General features: G+C 38.7%; 1 protein-coding gene across 1 annotated transcript in view; it reads right to left on the bottom strand.

The window, feature by feature from the left end:
* NOX3 (NADPH oxidase 3) overlaps window positions 1-25,834 on the bottom strand; it is a 97,770-nt gene extending 71,936 nt beyond the window's left edge. Inside the window, exons 1-4 of the mRNA XM_036768963.1 lie at window positions 25,790-25,834; window positions 25,078-25,173; window positions 24,866-24,976; window positions 22,782-22,866 (exon numbers count right to left, since the gene is read on the bottom strand). Of these exons, the coding sequence (XP_036624858.1) occupies window positions 22,782-22,866; window positions 24,866-24,976; window positions 25,078-25,173; window positions 25,790-25,834 (337 nt within the window). The remainder of the gene's footprint in view (window positions 1-22,781; window positions 22,867-24,865; window positions 24,977-25,077; window positions 25,174-25,789) is intronic.
* Window positions 25,835-27,721: the final 1,887 nt, after the last annotated feature.

Below are 27,721 nucleotides of genomic sequence, written 5' to 3'. Positions count from 1 at the left end.
GTATCTTATACTCTCTACTCATTTCAAGTCATTGTTTGCCTGTGAAGATGTGGTTTTCAGCAGGAAATTATTTCCAAAAGCCTGCCTGCTCTCACCTCATATTTTCAAGCAAACATACCCTGAACAAGTGCCTTAGATAATTCTCCTAAAGATTTTATAGAAATGAGCAAGTAGTCATATGGATCAATAGTGATTAATGTCATCTTGATTACTTTTTTTTTGGTAATAGTTCCATCTATGGATTTTTCCAGTCATTTGGTATATTCTCTTCTTGCTGATACAGTAATCACCATGATGAGGAGCCCAAAGGAAATTAGAGATCGTCTCAACCAAGGAACACTTGCTTCTTTGTTAGATAGAGGAACATGTATGAAACATGTAACTACTTTAGAATGTAAACACAGTTGTGAGTGGTAGAAAATTTTGAGCCACAGTATTTCACAAAACAACAAAGAAGAGTGGGAGAGAAAACAAATCTGCAGAAACCTAGGCATGAAACCCAACTAAGGCAGTTCATCCTCAAAGCAACTACAGATGAAAGTAGACAGAAAAGTAAACAGAGGCAAAATAAAGCAGTTATGTCAGAATTCTGTACAATTTTTCTGCATTATCCATGACAGTAGAATCAACATATTTTGGCCCTAAAAGTTCAGTTTCTGATGAGGAAGTGGAAAAGCATTGAAAGAGATGACAAGAAGTACAGTTTGGACTAGATCAAGTAACACAAACAAAATCCATGATCGAGGTCACATACTTTGGTAAGAACTGAGAGTTTTTAGGCTACTGTGGTTTGTGATTAAGGCTGGGACAGTAGAGTGGCATCAGGTTGTGGAGGGCTTTGGGTAATTGCTTATTACTCAGTAGACAATAGAGAGCCATTTAGGAGTTTCGACAAGAGATGTGACATGACCTGATCGGTGAACATGGAAACAAGTCTGACAGATGGCATTGTAAAAAATGATTTGGAGAGAGGAGAGTGGAAGCAGGAAGGCCTGTCAAGAGGCTATTATACCTCTCCAGGTGGGTGGTAATGAAGATCTGTACTAGGATAGTGGCAGTGGGAATAGAAGACAAGGGACAGACAGAGCTAGAATTAGAGTAGAGGAAATGGGAATTTGTGCCGGTACTGAAATTTAGGTGGGTGCCACTTCCTCCCTCAGTGGCAATTTGGCTATCGGCATCAGATATAAAAAAGTCAGACAATGAAAGGCAGTCCTGTTTCCCAGATCCCTTGTCTGATATGGATGGGGCTCCCTCCTATTTGCTCCCACCATCTTCTGCTCTAAATAACCTTCACACTCTATTCCATTTCTCTCTTCTAGTAGCACATTTATAAAAAAAAATCCCTTTAACACACAAATGTCACGGCAAAGCTTTTTGGAGGTGATGCCTTAGCAAACTTAAGTTACAACAGTGAGTCATATCTACATTGCAGGTAAGTCCCCTAGAGATTCTGGTCCAAAGTTTTAGCCCCATTCACTTTATCAGCTAAGTATGAAAACTATTATTGTTATATAAAGTAGTCTTTGCCTGAGCTCCTAGCAAGCCCTAGGCAAGGCACAGTTTTCTGCTGCAGAAACCATCCGTTCTAACTCCCAACATCTAAGGTAAGCAAAGGGGAAGATTTCCAGAATAGCTTCAAAAGTTTCAGTATCACCATCTGTCCAAGACACCTGAGCAGGAGAGAAGTTACCATGGCAACCCAGACAGGGTTTCAAAAGAGTCTGGGGTATGGGAATGGGAAGCTGAGGTGGCTGAGGATGTGGGGCGTAAACTGAGGGATGCATTCTCCTATCTGCGGCTAACTCTGTGCTACCCCATGACCACCAGGCTCTGTTTTGACAACAACCAACCCAGCTCCCTTGCCTGGGTCTGGCTACCACCCTACTGACCATTGTCCTCTTCCACAATTCCATACACTATGAACATACTCCTTCACTCCCTCGATTTAGAGCCTCGGCCTCTGCTCCTGATACCCTGGATTCTGATAGTTGAACTTTTGCCTCAAATTTCTCAGATCCAGTACTTTCCCACCATTTTCAAATCATTCTGCCATAGCTGCCAGTAACTGTACCCCCTCCATAGGGCCCCTTTATGTTTGATTTTCCTTCATTAGAATGTAAGCTCATTGAAGGCAGGGACTATTATGTTTGATTGTATTTGTATCCTCAGTTCTTAGCAACATATCTGGCACCAAAAATGGTTTTTCCTTCCTTCCCTCCTTCTCCTTCCCTCCTTCCCTCCTTCCCTCCTTCCCTCCTTCCCTCCTTCCTTCCTTCCTTCCTTCCTTCCTTCCTTCCTTCCTTCCTTCCTTCCTTCCTTCCTTCTTTCCTTCCTTATTTCCTTCTTTCCTTCCTTCCTTCCTTCCTTCCTTCCTTCCTTCCTTCCTTCCTTCCTTCCTTCCTTCCTTCCTTCCTTCCTTCCTTCCCATTCTTGATGCAGCTTAGGGTTAAAGGAGATCAATCTTGTGGAGGTTCATCATTTGCATTGTGCATGGTATAGGAAGCATAGTCTTGTGGAGACAGGTTGCTTCCTCCAAGACATGACTAGACCTAGTTAGTTTACCTGAAAGTCATCCCTGATGCACTATAGTGGAATATTTGTGCAGCTTGAAGGTGGGATTCAAGGCTTTCCTGCACCCCAGGTTTGTTCCTCCCTGCACTGGCCATACTCTGCTTCCTTCCCACGCAGGGCCTCATGGTCTCTCTTTAAGGCCCTACCTTTTCACCAGGCACAAAAATTCCTAGTTATGACTCTGATAGTGACTCCAGTGAAGAGCTGTATTCCTGAGAGAAGGCAGTAAAAATAGAATAGGCAGAAAGTAGGGACATGACATGATATTTCTGAGATGCACTGGGGAAAGGAGCAAAATGAAAAATAGAATGAAAGAGATAACTTTTTAAAACACTCTTTTCTTTCACATTACATTACATTAGTTCATTAATTAGTATCAAAGTTTTATGTTCAAAATGTTTTCAAGGAAGGAGGAAGGAAGGGGTATTTTGTACTGGCTGGTAGCAGTGGCAGGGAGGTAGGTATTCGCTATGCCACCCCCACCCTGGGGCTATTTAATAAAGGCTTGGTGTGGGGGTGGGGGTGACTGGATAGCTAGGGTGGGCCCAAGGATCCTAGCCATCTTCTGATAGTGTCTTCAGAGAATTCACTTGGGAAGACTTATCAGCATTTTCCCAATGGCCCTATTCAGAATCACATAAAGAAATATTTATAGAGGTGTAGAAAAAGAATATACACAGAGGAAACAATGCCTTCAAATAATAGATACTGGTGGGCTAAGTGATCATGGACTTGGAGGAAATGCTGGCAAAAAAAGAGGGGAAGGCTGGCTTTGCTTGGAGAGGCTTACAGAAGGGAGGATTCCTTTGGGATGACAAGAATTTCCAAATTGTGACTGTCATTGAGGCAAGTTTTGCCATGGCTTTTTTCTGTATCTATAGTTTTCTGGAGATGCTAGAAAATATATACCTTGGAAGCTGTTTTAAAAGCATTACTTAGCCAGAAGACTGGTGAAAGAAAAAAAACAACTATGTACTTAAAGAGAGACAGAAGCAGAGACAGAGACACACACGGAGAATGTTTCCAGTGTAATTTCAGTATTTCAGTAAATTCCACATATTCTTTTTTCATTGTTTGGCTGAGGGTGACCAATGAAAACCACCATGGTCTTGCTTTTGTTGTGAGCTAATAGTGGCTATATTTAATGCTCTTAAGCCTCTCACCCTGCAAGTCATTGTGTAGGGAAGAGAGAGCATATGGCTTTGTATATTGCTTCAGGTTATTTCCCTTTGATTTTTCTCATCCCCTCCCTGTTTGAATCCTATTTTCCAGTCTTGTGGTGGCACGAGGTTACTCTGTGTTCTCAAAGACTACGCCAGTGATAGAAATGTCTTGGCAAATCCCACCAACCTGGAAAGGCTTTGGGGTAGAGCTAGAAGGGATCTCAGAGTCCATCAAATCCTATACCTTCACTTTACAGGGAGGAATTTGTATGCCTGACATCTGAGGACAAGCTTTGCTATGTTCAGAGGGACATATCACCAGATCAGTAGGATGGTCACCCTGAGACAAATTTTCAAGAAGATCAAGAGATATGGGACTGTAATCACTATCAGTGGAAGGAATTCCCACATTAAGGAATTCACAGCTCCTTAAAGTATGGAGGTAAACAGTTAATTCATTATTCATTGTTTAAAATAGAGCAAGCGAATGGGATGTCTTGCTACCCCCAAATATCATGAGGCTACTAAGAGAATCCAAATATAATATGGCAAATTGTCACTCCCAGAAGGATTTTCCACTCTCACAGTTGGATGACTTCTAGGAACATTGCCAGAAACTTGAAAATTCTGGTTTTTCCATATGGATATTGCTTAATGCTATAAATCATTTGAGGGGCAGCTAGGTGGCACAGAGGATAGTGTGCTGGGCCTGGAGTCAAGATGACTCATCTTTCTGAGTTCAAAAACTCTGGACTCAGATACTTACTAGCTGTGTGATCCTGGACAATTCATTTGACCTTATTTGCCTCAGTTTCCTCATCTGTAAAATGAGCTGGAGACAGAGATGGCAAACCACTCCAGTATCTTTGCCAAGGAAACCCCAAATGGGGTCACAAATGGTAGGATACGACCGAAAAATGTCTAAGCAACAACAAATAAATCATTTGGGGTTTGGTGTGCCCTGGTCCTCTTCACACACTCTAGGATTTGAACAAACTGGCCTTCTTATGGATCCTCTCATACCACATTCCATTTCCTGTCTTTTTAGCTTTGGCTAGCTAGGCTGTCATACCTACCTATAAGGAAATCTCCTCTTACCTCTGTCTCCCAGAATTTTTAGTCTCTTTGAATGTTCAGCTTAAGTGATATTTCCTACAATAGAGTATTTCCTGACCCTCCTCTCCCTCTCTTCCAACTACTACCTGCCCCACAAATGACCTTGTATTTGTTTTATATATGTTATCTACATACTTCCATGTACACATATTGTTTTCCGCATTTAATGAATGCAATCTCCTTGAGGGCAGGGACTGTTGAATTTTTGTCTCTGTATCACCAATATCTAGCAAACAGTAGATACTCAATAAATGCCTTTAGACTCATGATGGAAAATGCTTTCTGCATCCAGAGAAAACTATGGAGTCTGAATGCAGATCGAAGCATACTATTTTCTCCTCTTTTTTTGTTTTTTATTTCTTGTGGATTTTCCCCTTTGTTCTGATTCTTCTTTTACAACATGACTAATGTGGAAATATGTTTAGTATGATTGTACATGTATAGCCTATATCAGATTGCTTCTCGTATGGGGGCGGGTGGAGGGGAAGGAGGGAGGGAGAAAAAAATTTGGAACTCAAAAACCTTATAAAAGTGTTGAAAACTATCTTTATATGTAATTAGAAAAAATAAAATGCTATTAAGTGGGAAAAATTAAATGCTTTTAATTGGCCAGAAAGTGGTTCAGTAGACAGAAGGCTTGGAGTCAGGAAGACCCAAGTTCAAATGTGCCCTCAGACACTAGTTGTGCGACCCTGGGCAAATCACTTAACCTCTGTCTCAGCTTCTTCACCTGTAAAGTCAGGACAATAGTAGCACCTGCCTCATAGGGTTGTTGTGAGGATCAGGTGAGGTAATGGTTGTAAAAGCACTTAGCACTTTGATTGACTAGTATTGTTGTTTGTCCTTCATTCTCGATGAGGTCCAGTGACATCAGGAAGGTGATGCCATGACTTGCAAGTGAATTGGATTTAAGTGAGGCAGGGCTGTGCAAAGTCACCAGCCTCACTTTCTCCTCCAGAGCCATCTGGGTCCAGTGGCCAGATATAGATCAAGACAATTGGAGATGGTCCCTTATTTTTGTTTGTTTTTTGGAGGGGGGAGGGCAGAACAATTGGGGTTAAGTGACTTGCCCAAGGTCACATAGCTAGTAAGTATGTCAAGTGTCTGAGACCGGATTTGAACTCAGGTCCTCTTGACTCCAAGACTAGTGCTCTACTCACTGTGCCACCTAGCTGCCCCAATGGCCCCTGATTGACTAGTAGGAGACACTTAATAGATTGCTTTACTTCTTTTTTATTAATTTATTGATCATTATAGATTAATATGTTATTTTCAGATTGCTTTTTCAAAAATTAACCCCACTACTTTAAAAACAGATTCCCAGCACCTTCAAGGTTAGTTGCTTTTATTTTTCTCTGCTAGAATGTAGAGAGTAGGTAGATGTGTTCAATTCAGTTCAACCAACATTCACCAAGTCACAGAATCACAGGCTGAGATCTAGAAGGGAGCTCTAAGACCATCTAGTCCAATTCTACAGACAAGGAATCCAGGGAAGTTAACAGACTTGCCCAAGGTCACATAAGTACTAAGTATCAGAGATAGGATATGAACCCAGGTCCTCTGGCTCCAGAATTTTTCTACTGTGTCACTTTTACTCCATGACTATGATGTGCTAAGCTCAGGAGCCACAAAAACAAAATTCAAAGTTGCTGCCCTCAAGAAGCTTATGTTATTCCACTGAATTGCAGGTACAAGTGGACCTCAGGTAATAGATTTAGACCTAGAAAGGACCATAGAGATCAGTATAATGGAGTATATTGAGCTAAGGCTATGGCTATAAGTTTGTAAACTTTGCTTTTCATCACTAATAGTGATAGTGTGGGACTCAGAGGCTTATAAAAGGGCAGAAGCTAAGGTGCTGAGTCTCAATAGAATTAAGTAGTGAGGTGCCTATCCTGGCTACATTAATGGCTATTTCTGGAAAGGTTTTCCACTGAAGAGAAATTTAGTTCTACATTTTACGTATCTGTAAAATAGCTCATTACATTAGTCAATGTCTTCTTTATATTCTCCAAGTGATTTGGATTTCATTATACGCCAGTATTGGTCATAAGCACCATAGGTATTAAATTTGGCTAATAGTGCAACAGAACAGGTACTATACCACTACAGATTTAAGAAAAGGTAAGTTCCTCAATTTCCTGTCTGTCTTCAGCGGGACATTTGCTAAAGGAAAAGAGAATTCTGAAAAGTTGAGGTGCATCCAATGTGACAGAGTTAAGAAAGAAGTAATGAAATGATAATAGCGTTTCTACAACATAACATGGGTGCAAGTTCCAGCGTGAACTTTCATTGCTGACCTAGCAGGACTGCATGCTCTATCCTCTGTACTTTCTATTATTTTAAGAGAGTTGCGTCCAGCTAACCTTGGCCAGTTTGTCATTGTGACAAAATGTGGGTGGAGGCGATAATAACATTAGGAAGATTAGAGGCTTGGAGACACCAAATTATGTTTCTTCTTCTTTTTCCAAGAGATCCTCAATATCTTTGTTTGGTCCAACCAACACCCAGGAACAACCTGTTTAACTCAAGTGCCAATTGTTTACTTTGCAATTACATTCTGATGAAGTCCATGCTCTCAAATTCCTATTATACATATACTGGCAGGGCTTAAAAATCCTCAATTAAAATAAAAATATTTAATTCTCTTTTTTGGGGAGCATAAAGGCATCTAGTCTTCCAAATACAGATCATATTTCTTATATCTAACAATTCATCATTGCTCTAGGATCTCTTATGTGTGGGGAATTTTAATACATTGCAAAGCATAACATGCCAGTATCAAAGCTATATTCTTCTATCTATTCCATTTAATTTTCAGAGCCAAACCTCCTAATATTGGTAGGCATCATCCCTGCAAGAGATTTACTTGTATGTCTCAGTTTAAAATGCATGGAATGTAGGGCAGCATATTCTAGGGATACAGCTCTCCTACAATTTTTTAAGTGTTAGTTAGACACAGACATGGTACCTAAAAGCACTTGTATTGGTGTAACGAGCTGAACATCCAAATAGTTCAATGGGATTTTTATGGAACAATAGATTGTACTAGAGAAAGCATGACAGGCCCCTTGGACTACGGTACCCAATCAGTAACAGGTCACACCATGATGAGGGCATATTGGGAAGCCACTTGTTTTCATGTCTCATTTTTCATTCTTGGGTGGAAATAACCATCAATATAATCAGGTCATGGTACTAACATACTGAGGTTATGAATACTTTCAAATTAGAAATATATGCCTCAGTCGTCATTGAATCCCAAGAGGAGACCAACATTGGTTATTCCAGCTTTTGTCATTTTTACAGTTTAACATTCTACAAAGGCCTTTCATGATCAGCCTACCTTGTCAGTCTCATTTCACACTGTTCTCCTTCATAAGCTGTGTGTTCTGGTTTCAGCATCTGCCCAAATATTCACTGTCCCTTTTTACTTCCCCGACAGAGGATATATCCTCCTCATAGAACCCTTACATCTCTCGCATGAAGCCTTCCCTAATCCCCCTAATTGATCTCTCCCTCCTAAAATAACTTTAAATTATATTATTATGTACAACATAATTGAATACATATGCAAAAGAAGGGGTAAAATCTTACTCCAAATCTTAGCAAAGCCAAGCCAAATGAATTACAAAACAATAAATAGGTAAAGAAAATGCTTTTGTTTGATGATGCCTTCTGAGCCTACCTAAAATTCCATAACTTTTGGCTCCATTTTCCATTTGTATTCCCTCCATTCCCTTTTCTTTTTCTTTCTTAAATATATATTATATATACATACATAGACATAATTATAACTATTTTATATATAATTCTTATTCTGCTGATTTTGTTCCAAATCAAATCATATAAGCTTTTGTGTATTTCCTTGTACATGTCATGTATTAAATTTTGTGATACTAAAATATTCCATTATATTGTTATACTACAAACTTGTCTGCTATTCTCTAATTATTGGACACATAGGTTGCCTCTAGATTTCTATTTATTGATAGAGCAACTAGAAATATTTTCACATACATAGGCCCTTCCCCCCACCCTCACCCCCTTCATATGATATTTTAGGGCTAGAATTCTAACAAGTGGTATCTTCTACTGGAAGCTTTCCTAACCTCCCAGCTGCTAGTTTCTCTTCCACCCAAATTACCTTGGATTTCCTTTGTAAATATTTTGTATCTGCTTGTATGTAAATGTGTTTTTTACTTCCTTGATGTAAGCTCCTTAGGGACAGGATTTGTTTTGTTTTTGACCTTGTGTCCTCAAGGACACTATAGTATGGTGCTTAGTAAATAGCAGGTGCTTAATAAATGCTTGATTGAGAGATCAAATGCAATCATTTGAGCCAGATATTTGTTCCAAAAGTAGGATCAGTTCTGTGACTAATTGCATATTTTCATATTATTCTCCAAAATGTTTGTCCTAGTCTGCAGTCCTACCATTAATGCACTAAAGTGCCGTTTCCCCGCAACCTTGCCAATGTTGGATTTTTTTTCCATTCTAACGGATGTAAGGTAGTATTTTAAGGTTTTAGTGATTTGTATTTCTCTGATTAGGAGATCTTAAATTATTTGTAATATATATGTTTTGTATTTCCAATAAAGTACCATTTCGTTGAAAGTGGGGATTATTTCTTGGTTTTTTTTTATCCTAGCATAATACTCTGCATACCTGGCAGCTTAATAAATGTTTTTTTTTAGAGGCAGCTAGGTGGCGCAATGAGTAGAGCACTGGCCCTCGAGTCGGGAGGACCTGAGTTCAAATGTGGCCTCAGACACTTGACATGTGTACCAGCTATGTGGCCTTGGGTAAGTCACTTGACTCCAATCGCCCTGCCCCCCCCAAAAATGTTTTTTTTAAAAAATTGAACTGCTTTTTAAAAAAACAAAAGAAAAATGTTTTCTATAACCTTCTCAAAATGAATCAAACATTCAGTGAATGTCTACTATGTACAAGGCATTGTGCTAGGCCCTGTAATTTGATATAAAATAGCCTACCAGTGCAATATCAGTGTAATACCTGAGACACTCCCCTCTCATACTCCCCCACCCCAGTTCCCCAAATAGCTGTATAAATTCAAGATAATCTGTGTGACCGCAAGCCCCCATCGATGTATTTACATTTTGTATTTATTTTGGCTTCCATTAGCCAGAGGACACAATCAGTTCAAAGCAAAGACATTTAATGAAATAGAACAGAAAGAAGAATTGGCAATGGAACATTACCCCCATATACCAAAGGCACGTTCCCCCCAAAACATTACTGATGTGGAGAATGAGCACAAAAAGGGGATCTCACATAAGGGGACACATACATGTGAGGAACACATTTGGTTAGGCAGTGCATGTGCTGAGGGGCAATTTAAGCTGATAGTTTTTTAGAACAACCATCAGTATCTTCTGGTGTCATCACAATGTTCTTATTGAGTCTATTCCCTAGTAGGTGTGGCATGGCATGTCTGTATGGCAGGCGCTGTAACTGGTTCTAAATTAGCCTGCCAATGTAAATTCAATATAGCATTGCATTGGAGACACTCTCCTTTCATATTTCCCTCCCCAGGCCCTCACACAGCTATATAGAGTCAAGATAATCTGTGGGGTATCAAGGCCACACCAATGTATTTACCTTTTGTATTTATTCTAGCTTTTATTAGCCAGAGGAAACAATTTAAAGTGAAGACATTTAATGAAATGGAAAAAAGAAAAAAGTTTCTAGGAATGAAAATTTCTTTCCTACATTCTTCTGGTTCTGTTATTTCTCATGGTGATGGCCTTGTGTTATTGACGGCCGTGCCCCAAATCCCTGTTGGCTTGTTTCTCTTCTGATCTCATCTGAGTGTTCCTGCAGCAGCTTCAGAGCGTAGTCTCTGTTGAGAATTGTTCCCTGCTAGCATATACTAGGGGAGCAGCTGGATAGCACGGTGGATAGTGTGCTGAGTCTGGAGCCAGGAAGATTCATCTTCCTGAATTCAAATCTGAACTCAGACACTTACTATCTGTGTGACCCTGGGTAAGTCACTTAACCCTATTTGCCTCAGTTTCCTCATCTGTAAAATGATCTGGAGAAGGACATGGCAAACCAATCCAATATCTTTGCCAAGAAAAATCCAAATGGTATCAGGAAGAGTCAGACACAACTGAACAACAGTAACAACTATATTCTGGGTTCATCTCTTCAGAGTCAGAAAAAGTCATCTTAATTTCAGACTTCTAGGTTTAGTCACCAGAGCCTCACCATTGATAAGGGAAGGTTAACAATCATAACCGCCAACACCCAGGGAAATAAAAGGCCAAGTAGAGTGGCCCCAAGTTGAAATTGTGTTTTCTACCCCTAAGTCTCAGGCTGAGATCAAAGCATTTTGTTATGGTAACTATTTAACTTAGGGTTAAATACTCCCAAGATTCTCTCTAGTTTAGCATGGGAATGTATTTTAGCTAGAATAAAAGTCAAACTAAGGAGACAAGTTCAATGTCCTTCACCCATCTAGTACATATTCCTGTCTTTATAATTCATAGCTACCAGTAGGGAAGCCTGATAACTTTAATGCTGTATTTTAGAAAGGGAAAATCTTCTTTTCCTTACATCCTCCTTGTACTAAAGAACATCTGTGGCTTCAGGAAATAGCTTCAAACATACTTTAAACATAAGAGACCACGTACTCTAGCATATAGAACACTGGGACAGAGTCATGTCATAGGGTCATAGGTATAGAGCTGGAAGGGACCTCAGAGACAATCTTGTCTAACCCTTTATTTTATAGATGAAGAAATTGGGGCATAGGGAGGGTGTGGCTTGTCCAAGATCACATAGGTAGTAAGCATTGGAGGTGATCAAATTTCCTTCCTACCTCTGCTTACGGTCTGTTGAGTAACCTCAGGAAAGTTGCTTTATATCTGTCTATCTAACAAAATGGGAAAAGTAATACTTGTCTCTAATCAACTCCATGAATCTTGTTTATGGATTTAATATCTATATGGCTCTTTGAATTCTGTAGAAGGCAAGGATGCCCATAGGATTTGGAACTGAAAAAGACCTTAAATATTATCTAGTCCAACCCCTTCATTTGCTTTACAAATTAAATTCTAATCTGTCTTCTAAGTCTGTCATATATTTAAAGCAAATTCATGCTTCAAGGTTCAGCTCAAAAGCCACTTCTTCCGAGAATTCTTTCATGAATCCCCATCTCTCCATATTCGCTTATTAAAGACATTCTAATCTGTATTAACTTTATCTGTGTACGTGGCCATTGGCACTGATGATATCCATTTCCTAACTGATGTAGATCAATTGCCATAAGGAGATCAGCAGAGCCTAAAATCTTCCCAGTCAGAGAACACGTAATTTCCTCGCCAAGTGTAGGAATAAGAGATATGCCAGCCAAAGACGGCATCCTCTAGAGAATAAACCTGTTTAGATGATAGAGTTTGTAAGATCATACAGAGAAGGATAGTATAAGATTATGAAGAGTTGTGTTCATAATGTAGCAAAATGCAATGGAAGGAGAAAAAATTTAAAGGAGAAAATAAGCATTTATATAGTACCTACTATGTTCCAGGGATGGTACTAAGTCTTTTTACCCCACTAAAAAAGTTTTTTTTAAAAAGTATGTTGAAGGTATAAAACAAAGTGTTAGATGAGTTGGGAGGGGGTTGAATTAGAGGTTCTGTGTCTATATTATATATTTTGTATTTTTTTTTAAAAACACCATTAATATGGCACTTAAAATGTGCCAAACACCATGCTAAGTGCTTTAAAAATATTATTTCATTTGACGACCTTGGGAGGCAGGTGTAGTAGCAATTAGATTTGAAGATCTTTCCCACCCATTAATAGGCCATGTGACCTGCTTATGTCACAGGAAGCCTAAGTCACATGTGGTAGGAGGAGCTTCCTGACAGGAAAAGGAAGTTATATTACAGGAAATGCTGTTATGATGAAGTGGACTGGCTGGGTAGACGGCTTGTGGGATATGGCTCTCTGGAATCTGAGTAAATGGTTTACTTCTTCTACCTTCTATGTGGAGAGTCTTGTATATTTTGTGATACAGAACTATATAGGCATTTTGACAATTATAGTCTACGTTGCTATTGCCTTCCTGATACAGTAGGACCGAGTATTATTCCCATTTTACAGATGAAGAAACGGAGGCAAATAGGGTTAAGTGACTTGCCCAGGGTCACAGAGCTAGTAAGTGCCTGAGGCTGAATTTGAATATGGGTCTTCCTGATTCTAGGCCTCTGTCTAGCTGCCTGTGTACCAGACCTCTAATTTCATTAGTGAAGGGAACTCTCTGTCAAGACAGATCAGTAACCATTTCCCACACTTGGGCACTTAGAGGTTAAATAACTTGCCCAGAATCATGCTGCTACATACATATCAGAAGCTGGATTTGAACTCAGGTTTTCCTGACTCAGACACTTTTGATCCATGTTGCCCTTCACACACACACCATAGATTTTAAAGCTAGAAGGCTCATCTAGTCCAACTGAATCGTATTCCTCTTTGTACATATGAGGAACAGAGACAACTGACCCAAGGTCACAGAGCTTAATAATAAGCTTAATAAAAGTCTTCTGAGTCAAATTTTGAACCCAGGTCTTCCTGATCTGTAGTCCAGCCCCTAGTACACTAATGAGTACTACTTCAGGCACTATTGCATATATTAGGTACTTAATAAATGTTTATTGAAGGACTAAACCAGGGTTTAACACAAAGATCCAAAATGATGGAGAGCAATACATTCAGATTGCCTCTTCCACACCCCAAGTTCATTCTACAGCAACAGGGGAAACGGGGACCTCTCTCTTGGGATTTGTCGCTCACAAATCTGGACCCAGACATTTTTGCTGGAGCCCTTATATCTGAGGCCATCTCTGCTTTGCCCCTCTCCAGACCCGCTCCTGAGGCTGCCTGACTTCGCAGGGTCAGAGCTGCATCTGATAATAAAGTGTCTCTCTCTTTTGCTACTTCCATGGCAACGAGCAGCCCTGCAGATTCCTTCCGTTCAGAAGGGTGGGGGATGCTCTTCCTGTCTCTTCATCCCTGACAAAGCAATTATTACATTTTCAAAGCTTTCTTTCCTGAATAAGAAATTTGACCAGCACCTGTGGTTTTAGAAAGGGTGTGGGGGGTGGGGAACCCAAGAAAACTGAGCCGTGATTGCCTTGCTCTCTCTGCCTTTTGCTAAGAGCTGTCCTGAGCTGCCTCTGTTCCTAGGGAAACAGCCCAGAACGTCCTGCCCCCATGTCCAGAGCAGCTTGTCACTGTGCACTTCGAACCTAACTTAATAGAGGTGGGTAACCTTGGAGGGAGCACATCCACTCTGAAGTTAGTGCACCAACCTTTAATTTCTAACCCATTCTCCTCTAGGATTGAGCCACAGGCTTTTATTGGTTATATTGCTAAAGGATGCAATTAGAAACTGATGGAAGAATACTAGGGAGGAAGGGGAGAAGAAGGGAGGGGAGAAGGGGAAGGAGGAGAAGGGAAGTGGTGGGGAGGGTGGGAGAGGAGAGGAGGAAGAGAAGGGAGAGGGGAGGATCACAAAACAGTATTATCTGGAATCTTGGGCAGCTCTGTAAATTCGGTGATGGGAATTTTGATTAGCCTGGCTTTCTACCTTCTGGCCTTCCAGCATGCCTACTTATGATAAGAAGTGCCTGGGTGGTAGGTAATCCCCTCCTAATAAATCATTTTCAGAGATCTCTAACCCCAGTTATATCAAGCCCTACTTTTACACCCTTCCGTTCTTATTAATGCAGAGTATTCTAGACTCCCTGTTCCAGGTAGACCTTGAGGAACCTTCCATTTGAAAATACTTTAGAACTTGAGTTACTCTTCAAAGGGAGCTGGAGATAATGGCCTGTGCAAAGCTCACTCCACCCTCAGACTCAGTTTCTTTCATCCTCCGGGTTCTAGTATTAGGCAATTACCAAACTGGCAGTTCCCAATAAACTGTGAAAATTAGTTTGCCAAGCTGTAATAGGGGGAGTCTTCCAGAAGCAGGCTTGGCCTAGGTCTTAGCTCTAGGGTGTTGAAATAAGAGAGGCAATTCAGGAGGAAAGGACTCCGGAGTTGCAAATATTCCGTCTCTTTAGTATTTGACCCTCATCATGTCCTCTTCCAAATAAAATATCAAAATAAAATAAAAAAAAATTATTCCAAATCTAGGTCTGCTGGAGGCACTTGGGGAATTCTCTAAAAACTCTAGTCCAGATCCTGGTTAATAAGATTTAATGGGATTTACAAATGAATGCCACTCACACTGCCCAACAGTCAGCACACAGTCCTGCAGACATTGGACCACAGATTTAGAAGTTTGGGGCCAAATTCTGGTCGCTGAAGCCTAGTCAAAATTTGTCCCTGGGATCTCATTTCTAAAGGGTGGTTAATTAGGAAGTGACTGACTCCAAAATGATTGTTATCACTGACAGGCAGGCAGAAAGATAGCAAGGACTGACCAGACTTCCAAGAATCTTCCTCAATTACTATCCCTTTGATCCTCTTTATTTATTTATTTTTGTAAAGAAAAGAAAAAGAACTTAGGGCAACTGAACTCTTAATTGTAGCCCTTATAATTTCCCCCTCTACCCCACTTCAATAAAAGCTTCTTATTTGAACTCTGGAGTTAGCTCACTAATTAAATGTGCATGGGTAGTGTTTCCAAGATTCCTGCTCTCTTTTAACTCTAAAAGGGCTTTAGTAAGAAAATAGATGGTGTTGCTTAAGGTAAGATTCAGCTGCAGCATCTTTCAGCTAAATGCCTGGTAAACTTGGGCCTATCCTGGGAATTTTCACCGTGGACTCTTCAAAGGCTTGAGCAGCTCCCTCTGTACGGGAGCTACAGAGAAAGTCCACAAAATGCACCTCGGGGATTTCCATGTTTTTAGCTGATGGCACTGGATTTGCTGCCAGACTTCTAAGTGCCTTCTAAACCAATGTAGATTTAAAAAGCACATTAAAACTTCAATTAAATGTTTGCATTGCTTGCATGACAGGACTCTAGAAGGCTTAGTTTTTCCTGTTGATCCCCTAGGAAGTCACAGGAGTACTTTTCTCATCCCTAAGAAGTTTTCTTCTTTCTCCCTTTTTTTACTTTTGTAACTCTCCAAAACCACTGCCTCCTGCCCTGCCCCCACCCCCAATGTTGGAGAATAGAAATGGTAAATTATGGGTCCCTGCGGTCATTTCTCAGACATAGGTGCCAGGGAGAAGGACATTTTTAAAAATATAATTTTGGATTTGACTTTATGTACTGTTTATTGCATGTTATTTCCCCCACTAGAATGTGAACTCTTTGAGGTTGGGGCCCATATTTTTGTTTTTATATCCCTAAGTGCTTAGCACTGTGCTTGGCACATAAGAAGCACTTAATAAATGCTTGTTGACTAACCTATGACCTCTGAAGTAATTGCCAGTTCCTTATACTCACATAAGACATATGCCTACATATACATACACATCTACATGCTGGAACTATTTGATCTACTCAGAATCTATTATTTGCTTAGAGCTGAAGGTTTTTTTGGCTAGGATTTTTATTTTTTATGCGGTTAAATCCTTTCTATTGTATGGTATTAGTGTGTATAAATTAAGAAAAAATGTATTTAAAAATCTTCCTCTCTACTTCCATTCCTGTGCTTCCTTGTAATGTGGAGGTGACGCTGGGTTCTCTGAGGCTATGCCAGTGGGGCTCAAGGTCTGGTGAGTCCTCCCAAGCTGGACAATCTTTGAGTACAGGCTTGATGACAGACATGAGTCTGGGCAAAGAGACTCATCATTGGAAGGCTAGCCATCAAGTGATTTTTTTTAAAACCACAGCAATTTATAAAACTGTTTACTAAGTCATGGAAAGGTTGTGATCTACACTGCTGGAGAAAGTAACCATGTCAATGAAATCAAATCTTTCAAGCACTGAAGGAAAAATAATGTACATATAAACCAGTAGAGAGAAATCTCTACCATCAGTTGAAGGGGGTGAGGTTGGAGGGTTATATGTGTATGTGTGTGTATATATATATATATATATATATACACACACACACATATATGGATATGTATATGTGTGTAAATATAGACATACACACTGTATATATGTATATACATGCATCTATATATACACATATGAGATGTAACTATGAGACAGAGGATATATATATATATCATATATACATATATCTAGCATTATTATATCTGTATCATAGTAACATATAATATGTATATGTATCATATAGAGGTAATATGTGTATATATATGCATATTTTTATTACATAGAAATACTATGTAGTTCCTCAAAAAAGTTACATTCTAATATTTCAATGGATCTCTGGACACACTGAAGTAAAAATTCCCTCTCCTAGTGTTAGAGGCAGCTAGGTGGGCCTAGTAAATAGAGCATTGTCTTTGGAATCAGGAATAACTGGGTTTGAATTCTGCCTCAGACTTGTACTAGCCGCGTGACCCTAGTCAAGTCAGTTGGCCTCAGTTTGGTCATCTGTAAAATGGGAATAGCACCTAAGTTAAATGGTTGTGGTAAGGATTAAAAGAGATGTATGTAAACCTTAAAGTGCTATAGAGATGGTAGCTCTTATTATTATCCTTAACACCTCACTTTCCCTCACCACACATATCTAACCAGTTGCTAAATCTTATAATTTCTGTCTTTATAACATCTCTGACATCCATCACTTTCTCTCTACCCCCATTATCATCCTACCTCAGATCCTCATCACTACCGCTCTAGATTATTGTACGAAACTTCCAAATTGGTCTACCAGCCTCAGCTGGGTAGATTATATCCAATTCATCCTCTATGCAGCTTTCAAAGCAATTTTTTTCTAAAAGGCAAGTCTAACCATACAATTTCTGTACTCAGTCAACTTCAGTGGCTAGTTTGCCATTGCCTCTAGGATCAACCACAAGCTTTTCTCTTTGGCTTTTAAAGCCCTTTGCAATCAGGTCCCAATTTACCTTACCATCCTTATTCTACATTACTCCCATTCTTACACTTTAGGTTCAATTAATCTGGTGTTGTGGTGCTGGAGAAGACTTTTTAGAGTTCCTTAGACAGCAAGGATATCCCATTGGCTAACACTTAAAGGAATTAACTCAGACTGTTCTTTGGAAGGACATGAGAAGACAGGACTTGTTGGAAAAGACACTGATGTTGGGAAAGATTAAAGGAAAAAAGGAGAAGGGAACGGCAGAAAATGAGATGTATAGATGGTGTCACGGCAGCAGTGAACATGAGTTTGGATAGACTTTGGGACATAGTGGAGCATAGAAGGGCCTGGCGTGCTATGATCCATGGGGTACTGAAGAGTCAAACATGACTAAACAAACAACTTGTTATTCCCTGTTTCTCATCCATGAAACTCCATCTCTTGTCTTTGTACATTTTTATGAACTCTTCCTCATGCCTAGAATGCTTTCACCTTACTTTTGTATCTTAGAACCCCTTGTTTTCTTCCAAATTCTGTTCAAATGCCACCTTTTATAAGAAGCCTTTTCTCTTCTTCTTCTGCCTTCTTCCCCATAGAATTATCTTGTATTTATTTATCTAAACATTTTCTTATGAGAGACCATATCCCATAGTGGGTAGAGAGCTGGCCCGGAAGTCCTGGGTTTAAGGCCTACCTCTGACCTCTAATAGCTATATGACCCCTGGGCAAGTTTTGGAAATCTTTCCTTTTTCAAATCTGAGCTGTATTTTACAGTCCCAGTGCTGACCTTTACCTTACCCATATCTCCAGTTACCAGTATTTTCTTTTTTTTTGCCATCCTTTCCTACACTTTTTTGGCATTGAAGTAATCAATAGTGTACATTGACTTGATTTGAAGGATCTCACTAATTTCATTGTAGAATTTTCCTAATTCTTCATCCCTAAAAAAAATAGTGTGCTTAAGCTGCAATTATCTTCAAGGTAGTCTTTTTCACTTATGCCCATCCTTTTTGTTCATGTTGTTTAGTTGTTTTCTCAGTCATATTTTGCTGTTTGTGAACCCATTTGGGGTTTTCATGGCAAAGATACTGGAGTGGTTTGCCATTTCCTTTTCCAGATCATTTTGCATATAAGAAAATGAGGCAAACAGGGTTAAGTGACTTGCCTAGAGTCACACAGCTAGTAAGTGTCTGAGGTCACATTTGAACTTGGAGAGATGAGTCCAAGCCCAGTGCTCTATCTACCGTACCACCTAGCTGCTCCAGGCTCATCATTAAGCATTACAAAATGAAAAGACCAATTGTTCCAAGAGATGATCTTTCTGGTTTTCTTTAAGGGCATTAAAAAAAAGAACTCTGGTAACTCTTCATTTTCCTCTATAAGGAGGCCCTGCCTCTTAACTGAAATTTGAAATTTTATTTTGTTTTCTGGTTTCATTTATCCTGAGAATATTGATACTGGTATAGCTCATATTTTCTTATAGTAAGTCAATTAGAAGATCACAGAATTTCAGAGTTGGAAGGAACTTCAATGGCCCTTTAGTCTAATTTAGACCTGAAGAAGAATCCCTTCCTGATTGCTCCCCTAAGGATATTCTCCAGCTTGTGAATGCCCTCATTTAAATGTGGTATCTAGAATTGAACCATATACTTTAGATGTGGTGTCTTATTCCTAAACACTAAGCCTTTCCTAATGTAGTCTAATATCACATTAGTTTTCTTGGCTGCCATTTCATATTGGTGATCCATATTAAATTTGCATTCCACTAAAACCCTCAGATAATTTTTTCAGCTCAACTTCTGTTTAGCCATGCTTCTCCCATATTGTATTTGTGAAATTGATTTTTTGAATTCATTAGTCATTGGACAGAGATCAAACATTTAGAAAACCTACAGTTAACTTAATAGTCCATTGGTAGTCTAAAAAGAATGTGATTCATAGCTCCCTTTCTGCCCTTCCAACACATTCATCATGGAAGAACAAAACAGCCACATGGAAATAAGGATCATTTTGTATTTTCTTTGATTCTTGAGTTGCCAAAGCCAAATCATTCATTAGCATGCGACCAGTCTATTCACGATGAGTTTCTCTGTACTTAGCTAAATCTTCAGAAAGTAGACACAGTCAGCTGGCAGGATCATACTTGAAGCTTTTCCAATATGTAAGAACCTTCCAGAACCTACAGTCCACTGGCATAGACTTCAAGAACTCAGGGTCGTTTCCTAACCATAATGAGGCATTGCAGTAGGAATTTGTGGGGGAAAATGATTAAACAATGAATACAGTATAGTAGAGGGCTAGTTCACATACACTATTAAATATAAAAAAATATAAAAAATAGTACTGCTTGAATGTCTTTTATTCCTTTAACCACCACTTATTCCTTTAGCCACTAACCTGATTCTATTCAGCAAAAAAGGATCTGGCTCTGGGAGCCCATTGTAGTGGTTCTGAAAATCCAATTCATTGTCTACAAGCACTGGGGAAGACTTTGTGCATTTATCTGATTCCTAGAGAGTCACTGATCTTATATTTCTCAACTTCACTTTTCTTTGTAGGGTGTATTAGGAGTAATTCTTCTTTTAAAAAAATTGGGGTGGGTTGATCAGATACTGAAGAGTTTGCACCTCTCTGGGGCCCTCTCGCCTGAGATACCCTCAGCAGTTTTTTATTTCAGAACTCTGTGGCCTAAGTCAGGCCTTGTCTTCTGTGCCTTTTTATGTGAATATAGTTTTATAAACTAATTTTAACAGCTTGTGGGGAACTTCCAGTAAGGCGATTGTTCAGCAAAATTTAGTAATTATAATCAATCTATTGTGCCCCGACACTGTTAATATGGAAGGAAGGAAGGAAACAAACACACATTTATTAAGTATCTATTATGTGCCAGGCGCTGTGCTAGAAACTTTGAAGATGTTATCTGGTTTGGTTCTCAAAACAACCCTGGGAGGTAGGTGCTATTATTATCTCCTTTTTACAGTTGAGGAAAATGAGGCAGAAATAGGTTAGATGACTTGCCCAAAGTCACACAGCTAGATAGAACTGGAGATCAGATTTAAACTCAAGCCTTTGTGATTCTAGGCCCAGCACTCTATCCACTATGCCAGCAAGCTGTTATTGTTGTTATAATTTTTATTCTGAATATCTTTAAGATTAGTCTCCCCATTCTTCTGTCCTAGAAGCACATGTTCAAAAGTTATGTTTACTTGTTTGAAACCAAATCAAAGCTAACATAAGAAATTAAAAAAATTTTTTTGATTGAAATTAAGTTCCTTGAGAGCCAGGACTGCTTCATTTTTGTTCTTGTATTTTTAGAGCCCTGTACTATGCTTAACTTCAAAAATGCTTACTGATTGATCAGACAAATGTTTTTTGGGAAAAGGAACACAATGCTCTTCATGGTCTGGTCAGCAGCTAAGTGGTTTGTGATTACTCAATGAGGGAGGAAGGGATTCACCTAAAATTTTTAGCACCAGAGGGTAATCCCTATCCCTGACTTGAGGGAAAGGGCCTTCTGGTGCCCTTGTTCCAGCCCAGTTCATAGCACAAAATATCAGAGGTTCTTACTGCCATTTTTTTTCCTGGCTTTGAATCTTTCCTTTTAGTTTAATTTGATACTCCCTTTTAGCTCTTTTTCTTCTGAGTCTTGCATCTCTTTACCCCTATTCCTTAATAAACCACAAAGTCTTTTTCAAAGCATCTCCCTGGTTAGTTTAATCTAGTGTTAAAAAAAATCAATTGGGAGAATCTTTGCCTCATGTCTCATTGCACACCCCAAGTCTATGTTAATTGGCACTCCTGCACAGTCTGTCATAGCTTGTTGCTTAATTAAATTCACATTTGTTTTGGAGTGTTCCTTTTACTCTGGTATTCTCTATGCATGGGAGGATAAAAACAAATGAGGAAAACATTTTATAGTTAAATTGGTTTGAGGGAAACAGTCCTGAATCATAACTCTTTATCATTTGTGTAGCCTTCATTTCAACATCTTTGTTTTCTTGTTTTATTTTTGGTGCATATTGGCATATACTAATTTTAGTGCCTTTGAAAAAAATATGTATCTACCTTAAATATTTATGATGCTTTATACCATTTCAAAGCAGTTTATATCCATTTTTTCATAACTGTCTATAAATTTCTAGAACTTTGCTTCTTTTCCTCTCTCTTTTCTTCTCTCCCTCCCTTCTTTTCCTCCTTCCTTCCCTACTTCCTTTCTCCTTTTTTCCTTCCTTCCTCCTTCCCAACCTTTCTTCTTTTCTCCCTCCCTCCCTTCCTCCATTCCTCCCTCCTTCCTTCCTTCGTTGCTTCCTTCCTTCTCTTCTTCTCTCATTTCTTCCTTTGTTACAACATAAAAAATTATTTTTGTGTGACCATAAATGCAATTCATTGCGCCAGTTAGTGCTATATCCCATTGGACCATATTAAAAAGTGACATATTTACTTTTAAGGAGAAATTGAGCGTACAATAACCCCCAAGCTTAATTATTCATAATTGAAAATAGTGGTTAATCAACTATTCCATACTAAATAGTAGAAAATGGGGCAGTAAGAATATCTGAGCAAATAGACTTTAAAAGGTTAAATACCAAATTATTCTTTCTGGATTTTAATGGCCCCACAGAAGGCAAATCATAGAATTTAGGGAAAGAAAGTGGCTTAGAGATCTCTCATTATGGAATATTTGGAAAATGAGCACAAGAAAGATTGAATGACTTCTCCATGGTCACAAAGAAAGCACATAGTAAAACATTCATGCCCATTTTCTTTGATTAAAATCTAGGGTTTTGTCACTATACTTTGCTAGTTCTAACACAAGGTTGCCTTGCTGTAGATTTTTCTTACCCAAGGTGAAACCCTGATTCTCTTAGTTTAGTTCAGTTTTTTTTAATTATTTGGGTATCATATCTCAGTTCTTAGGAATTCCTTTTGGAAAATCCCAATTCGCATAAATCAGGAAGAAGAGAAAATCCATAAATAATGAAACACTTACTTGCATGAATAGCTATTGCGTAGGCCACCAGCTTGTGGAACTTGAGGCTTTTGTCTAATTGTTTCTTCCATGGTCCTCTGCAACACTGGATGGGAAAACATGATCATTTTTTTGAAGATAATGGATAATGGAATGAGAATCAGGAAGTTTGAATGCTCAGTCTTTTTCTCTGCCATTGAATTACTGGTGTCTATATGATGTCAAAACAACCAGTTGATTTATTCACTTCTCTTTCTTCCTTCAGTATGTTCAATAGGAAGAAGGAAGGACAGCCAATTTAGTCAAATTCAGGGGGAAAAATAAAGTCGATGGATCTGAATTCCTTGTTCAGTTATTTTTCAGTCATGTCCAAGTCTCTGAGACACCATTTGGGGTTTTCTTGGCAAAGATACTGGCATAGTTTGCCATTTCTTTCTCTAGCTCATTTTACAGATGAGGAAATTGAGGTAAACAGGGTGAAGTGACTTGCCCAGTGTCACACAGCTAGTTAATGTCTGAGGCCAGATTTGAAATCAGGAAGATGACTCTTCCTGATTCCAGGCCCAGCCCTCTGTCCACCATGTCACCTGAATGAGCCTCACTGATCTTGGGCAAACCTGCTAACATCCATTCTTTGGTTTCTGCATTTAGAAAAATAGAATCCATATCTTATCCCATCTATAGAAAATAATCCTATACAGATTAAATGACCCATTAATTTTTTAAGCTACTTAGAGAAAGACTTTACAAAGATTATATGGATTTTTTTTACTAACTTATTATTAATGATTTCCATTCATGTTGAGATTTGAGAACCCCACATTTTTCCTTTGTCAAAAAGTAGTTTTGTAAAAGTTGTGATTCTCTTTGGCAGGATGTATGGCTGAGGACTAAACATTTTGAAATAAGTATAATTAAGAAAAAAGCTGTGATTTTGGGATAAGATTCAACTCTGAGAAGTCCAGGGACTTAGCTTTTCAAATTCCATTATTCGGTAAGATGCTTCCTTGTGGGCTCTCTGCTGAACTATTTATGTAAGTTCTTTGAATTTGAAATGGTGAGAATTCATGCTGCTATAGTAGTTTTACCTTTGTGAATCAGGTCAAGTTTATTAACTCCATTTTTCAGACAGAGCCAATGAGACACAGAGAGGCTGAATGATGTGGCCAATATCTTGTAGGGAGTAAATGGTAGAAGTGAGAGTATAACTAGAAATTCTGATTTCCTGGCTTAATCACTGGAGGAAGACGTAAACCATAGTTTAAAAGGGATGTTAAGACTTGTAGAGAGAATGAGGCACAGTGGATAGAAAGCAGATTTTGGAAGCCAAAGACCTCAAGTTCAAATCTTACCTCAATATTTATTATAATGATGTATGATAAGGGTTGGTGGAAGGAGTTCCCACACTGGGAGCTCCCCATTGTGGACACACACACAGATCTTTTGAGCAAACTAAGACTTATATGGAGCACATTTAGTTTTTGACTAGGGTAACATGGATTAGAAAGGCAATGTTGCATAAGTACATAAGGGGAGCAGTCTTCTACCTCTGACACATTCCAGCTGTGTGATCATGGGCCACTCAGTTGAACCCTCGGTGCCCCAAGTGATTCTGTAACACTATAGGCTACAGATTGATAATATCTAGAAAGGTGGCAACATCTGTTGTTGCTGTTGAGTCATTTCACTCATGTCCAACTCTCCGTGACCCCATTTGGGGTTTTCTTGGCAAAGATACTAGAATGATTTGCCATTTCCTTCTCCAATGTGTCCCCATTTTATAGATGAAGAACTGAGGTAAATAGGGGTTAAGTGACTTGCTCAGGGTCACATAGCAAGGCCAGATTTGAACTGAAATCCGCCTGACTTCAGGGCCGGCACTCTATCCACTGAACCCCCTACCTGCCCCCACAAGGTCTGTAAAGGGAGATTTTACCCTGGGAGTTCCATTAAGTGCATGAAATCAAAAATCTAGACACCCTTCTCCTCCAAATTTAGATAATTCAACTCAACAAACATTTATTAAGCATGGAAGTCCCTGGTCTGACGCTGAAATAATAATCATGCTGACCACAGAGAAAAGTCAAGTTGGGTGTGGTACTTACAATGATGGTCCCTCTCAAAAATGAGATGAAATTTCGACTGACGGGCAATAGAATTAACATGCAATTATAGTTCAGGCATATAGCTGATGCTCTTGCCCAAGCCAAGGCTGACTGTATGTGGATAAAAGTACAAAAAACAGAGGTACATTAAAAAGAAGGAAGTTGATGATAAAGGAATATTATTTTCCAAAAATCCACAAACTTTTACTTACACCAAGAATAACCCGTGTGTAAAGAAAAGCGTCCTCTTCTTCATACCAACGGAATGTGTCAATAAACAGATAGAAATTCCCTCCCAACCATGACAGCTGGAATACAGAAGAGAGTGGAGAGAGAGAGCCAATCAATACCATCATCAACCTTTTCCTGTATTCAGAATCACTCACAAGTCTTTAAAAATTAAATTAGAATTTCATCATGCTAATCAGAAATGCGGCACCCCCTTCCTTATTATCAAATTGTTCTTAATGGTAATTATAAGAGTAATAAATTGTAAATATTTTTATTATATGTTTAAAAACCCATGGAAGTACTCCAAGCTGTTTTAAAACCGCAGAAGTTTGGAAATTCCCAAGACCTTGCTAAAGGTCAATGACATCTAGAAGGGAGACAAAAACCTCAGAAAGTTCTTGACAAAGACCCCAATCCTACAGGCTGGTTTGAAGACCTTATTTGATTTCCAGAAGCCAATTCATACATTATGCAAGAACAAAATACTTGACTTTAAAAATAATTGAAAATGAACTTGCTCACACAAACAACTTTACATAATTCTTTAAGGGTAGATTAAATATGACTATTGAATGTTTTCTAATCAGATCTCTGTTTTGGTATCACACTTGAAATCACTTAACATTCTGACACATTCAAATTCAAACTATGTTTAACATATTTTGTAACATTGAAAAATAAAGAGCTACTTACTAGTAACACGACAGACAGACTTTCATTCAAAATCCAGCACCCCATCTGAATGGCTTTGCTTTTATGCTGAGAAGCAAGTTACTCTTTTTCTTTACCTTAGCCTGGATTTTCTGCCCTTCGTAAGGGCTTTCCTACTAACTCCTTTTGTCTTGAGGTCTTAATAGGCACCTCCTGGGAGATGCGCTTTCTAGGAATTTCTAATTAAGGACTTCCTGCCAAGAGCAGATCACCAAGCTGACATGCCTCATGACCTAAGTAAATAAAAAGCAAACCTCCTTCTAATGATTCTTTTCTCCAAAATATTTCACAAGCAAGGAAAGCTGTTGTTATTAAATTATCCTCATATACTTTCTACTCCATTTTCTACATGGTTGCAGTCAAGATTATAGTAACTAATTGGACAAATTCATGAAATAAATAACAGAACTTGGAAAACTAAATGAAGAAAAAACATTTCCCCTCATATTTTTAGTATTTATATAATCTGTCCCTGCTATCCCATCTTCTAGAAAACCTTTGATTCTAGACAAAACTGAGAGCTCAATGAATATTAATTGATAATAATGAAGAAGGATATGACAGAGATGAACAGGAAAATTGCTATACATAAGAAATTTTATACATGTACAACATATGGACATAAAAGAATGAGCTTGAGCTGTGTGTGTTTTTGGAAAATGCCTCATCACTCTGTATTTATGTGTTAACATGCACACACAATCTATATATTTACCAAGCCTTATTTTCTCAGGGCCAGTATTGTGAGACTTGGCATTTCTTTAAAATTGCCCGAACCAGGGTCACTTTTGTGACTCTTTCTTCCCTCCTAGGACACAGATTATACCTATTGCTAGATTTGTGGAGGGATATGGGGATAATTCTCTGGATGGTTCAGGTCAAAAGTTTTGAAGATGAAATAATAGGAAAAAAGTGGAATATGGGGGTTGTTATCTGATTTATGGCTTAAGCTCCTCTTGCAACTTAAGATCATAGGATAAAAGGGACAGAGCTACAAGGGATCTCAGGGGCCCATCTAGTCCGACCCTCCATTTTACAGAGGAGGAAACAGGCTCTGAGAGGTGAAGAAACTTGCACAAGGTCACACATTGAAGATCTAGCTTCCATGTTTTCGTCAATATAGCTTATATATCAATCAGTCAGTCAATCAATGAGCATTTATTATGTGTCTTTCATTAATTGTTGTCTATAATACACAACACTCAAATATGAATAAGGGCATAGTCATTCAGTATATTAAATAAATTCAGTGTATTAAATACACATTCAATTTAACTTGGCATATTGAAAAACTGGACCTAGACTTAGGAAGACCCAGATTTGAATCCTATCTCAGGCATCTTTTGTGATCTTGGGCAAGTTACTCAACTTTTCTCAGTCTGTGAAATGAAGATTATAATAGCATTGTATTTCATAGGTGTGGTGGGAGAATCAAATGAAATATAATATTAAAAGCATCTTGTAAATCATAAAGTACTATATAAACATTAGCTATTATTATAATATGAATTTTATGGTATGGGTTTAAACCAATGATTATACATATTATATGTATAAAATATGTGTATAAATATACAATACATAAATATTATATATAAATATATAAACCAATGTATACTAATATATGTAATTTCTATTACAGAAACTCCTTTTACTACTGTGGTGGATAACTCATCCTTACCTTACCATCTTAAAGACTTTCTTAGAGTATGGACTTGTCATAGCTAAAATGGGTCAGGAGGAACACTTGAACTCAGCTTTCCCTAACTCTAAGGCATCCCCTCTATTATCCATTTCACTAGGTTGACCCTCTCTATGTGCCATATGGATCATGCATTACTTCCTCTCTCTTCCTGTTATTCTCCCTCCCCTACCCCACATACACTTTGATTTTGTACAGCATCAAAGATTTGA

This window comes from Trichosurus vulpecula, chromosome 7, assembly GCF_011100635.1.
Source record: "Trichosurus vulpecula isolate mTriVul1 chromosome 7, mTriVul1.pri, whole genome shotgun sequence".
Classification (NCBI taxonomy): domain Eukaryota; kingdom Metazoa; phylum Chordata; class Mammalia; order Diprotodontia; family Phalangeridae; genus Trichosurus; species Trichosurus vulpecula.
Note: the sequence above shows the minus strand (reverse complement) of the source record. Positions and strands in the feature narration are given on the sequence as shown.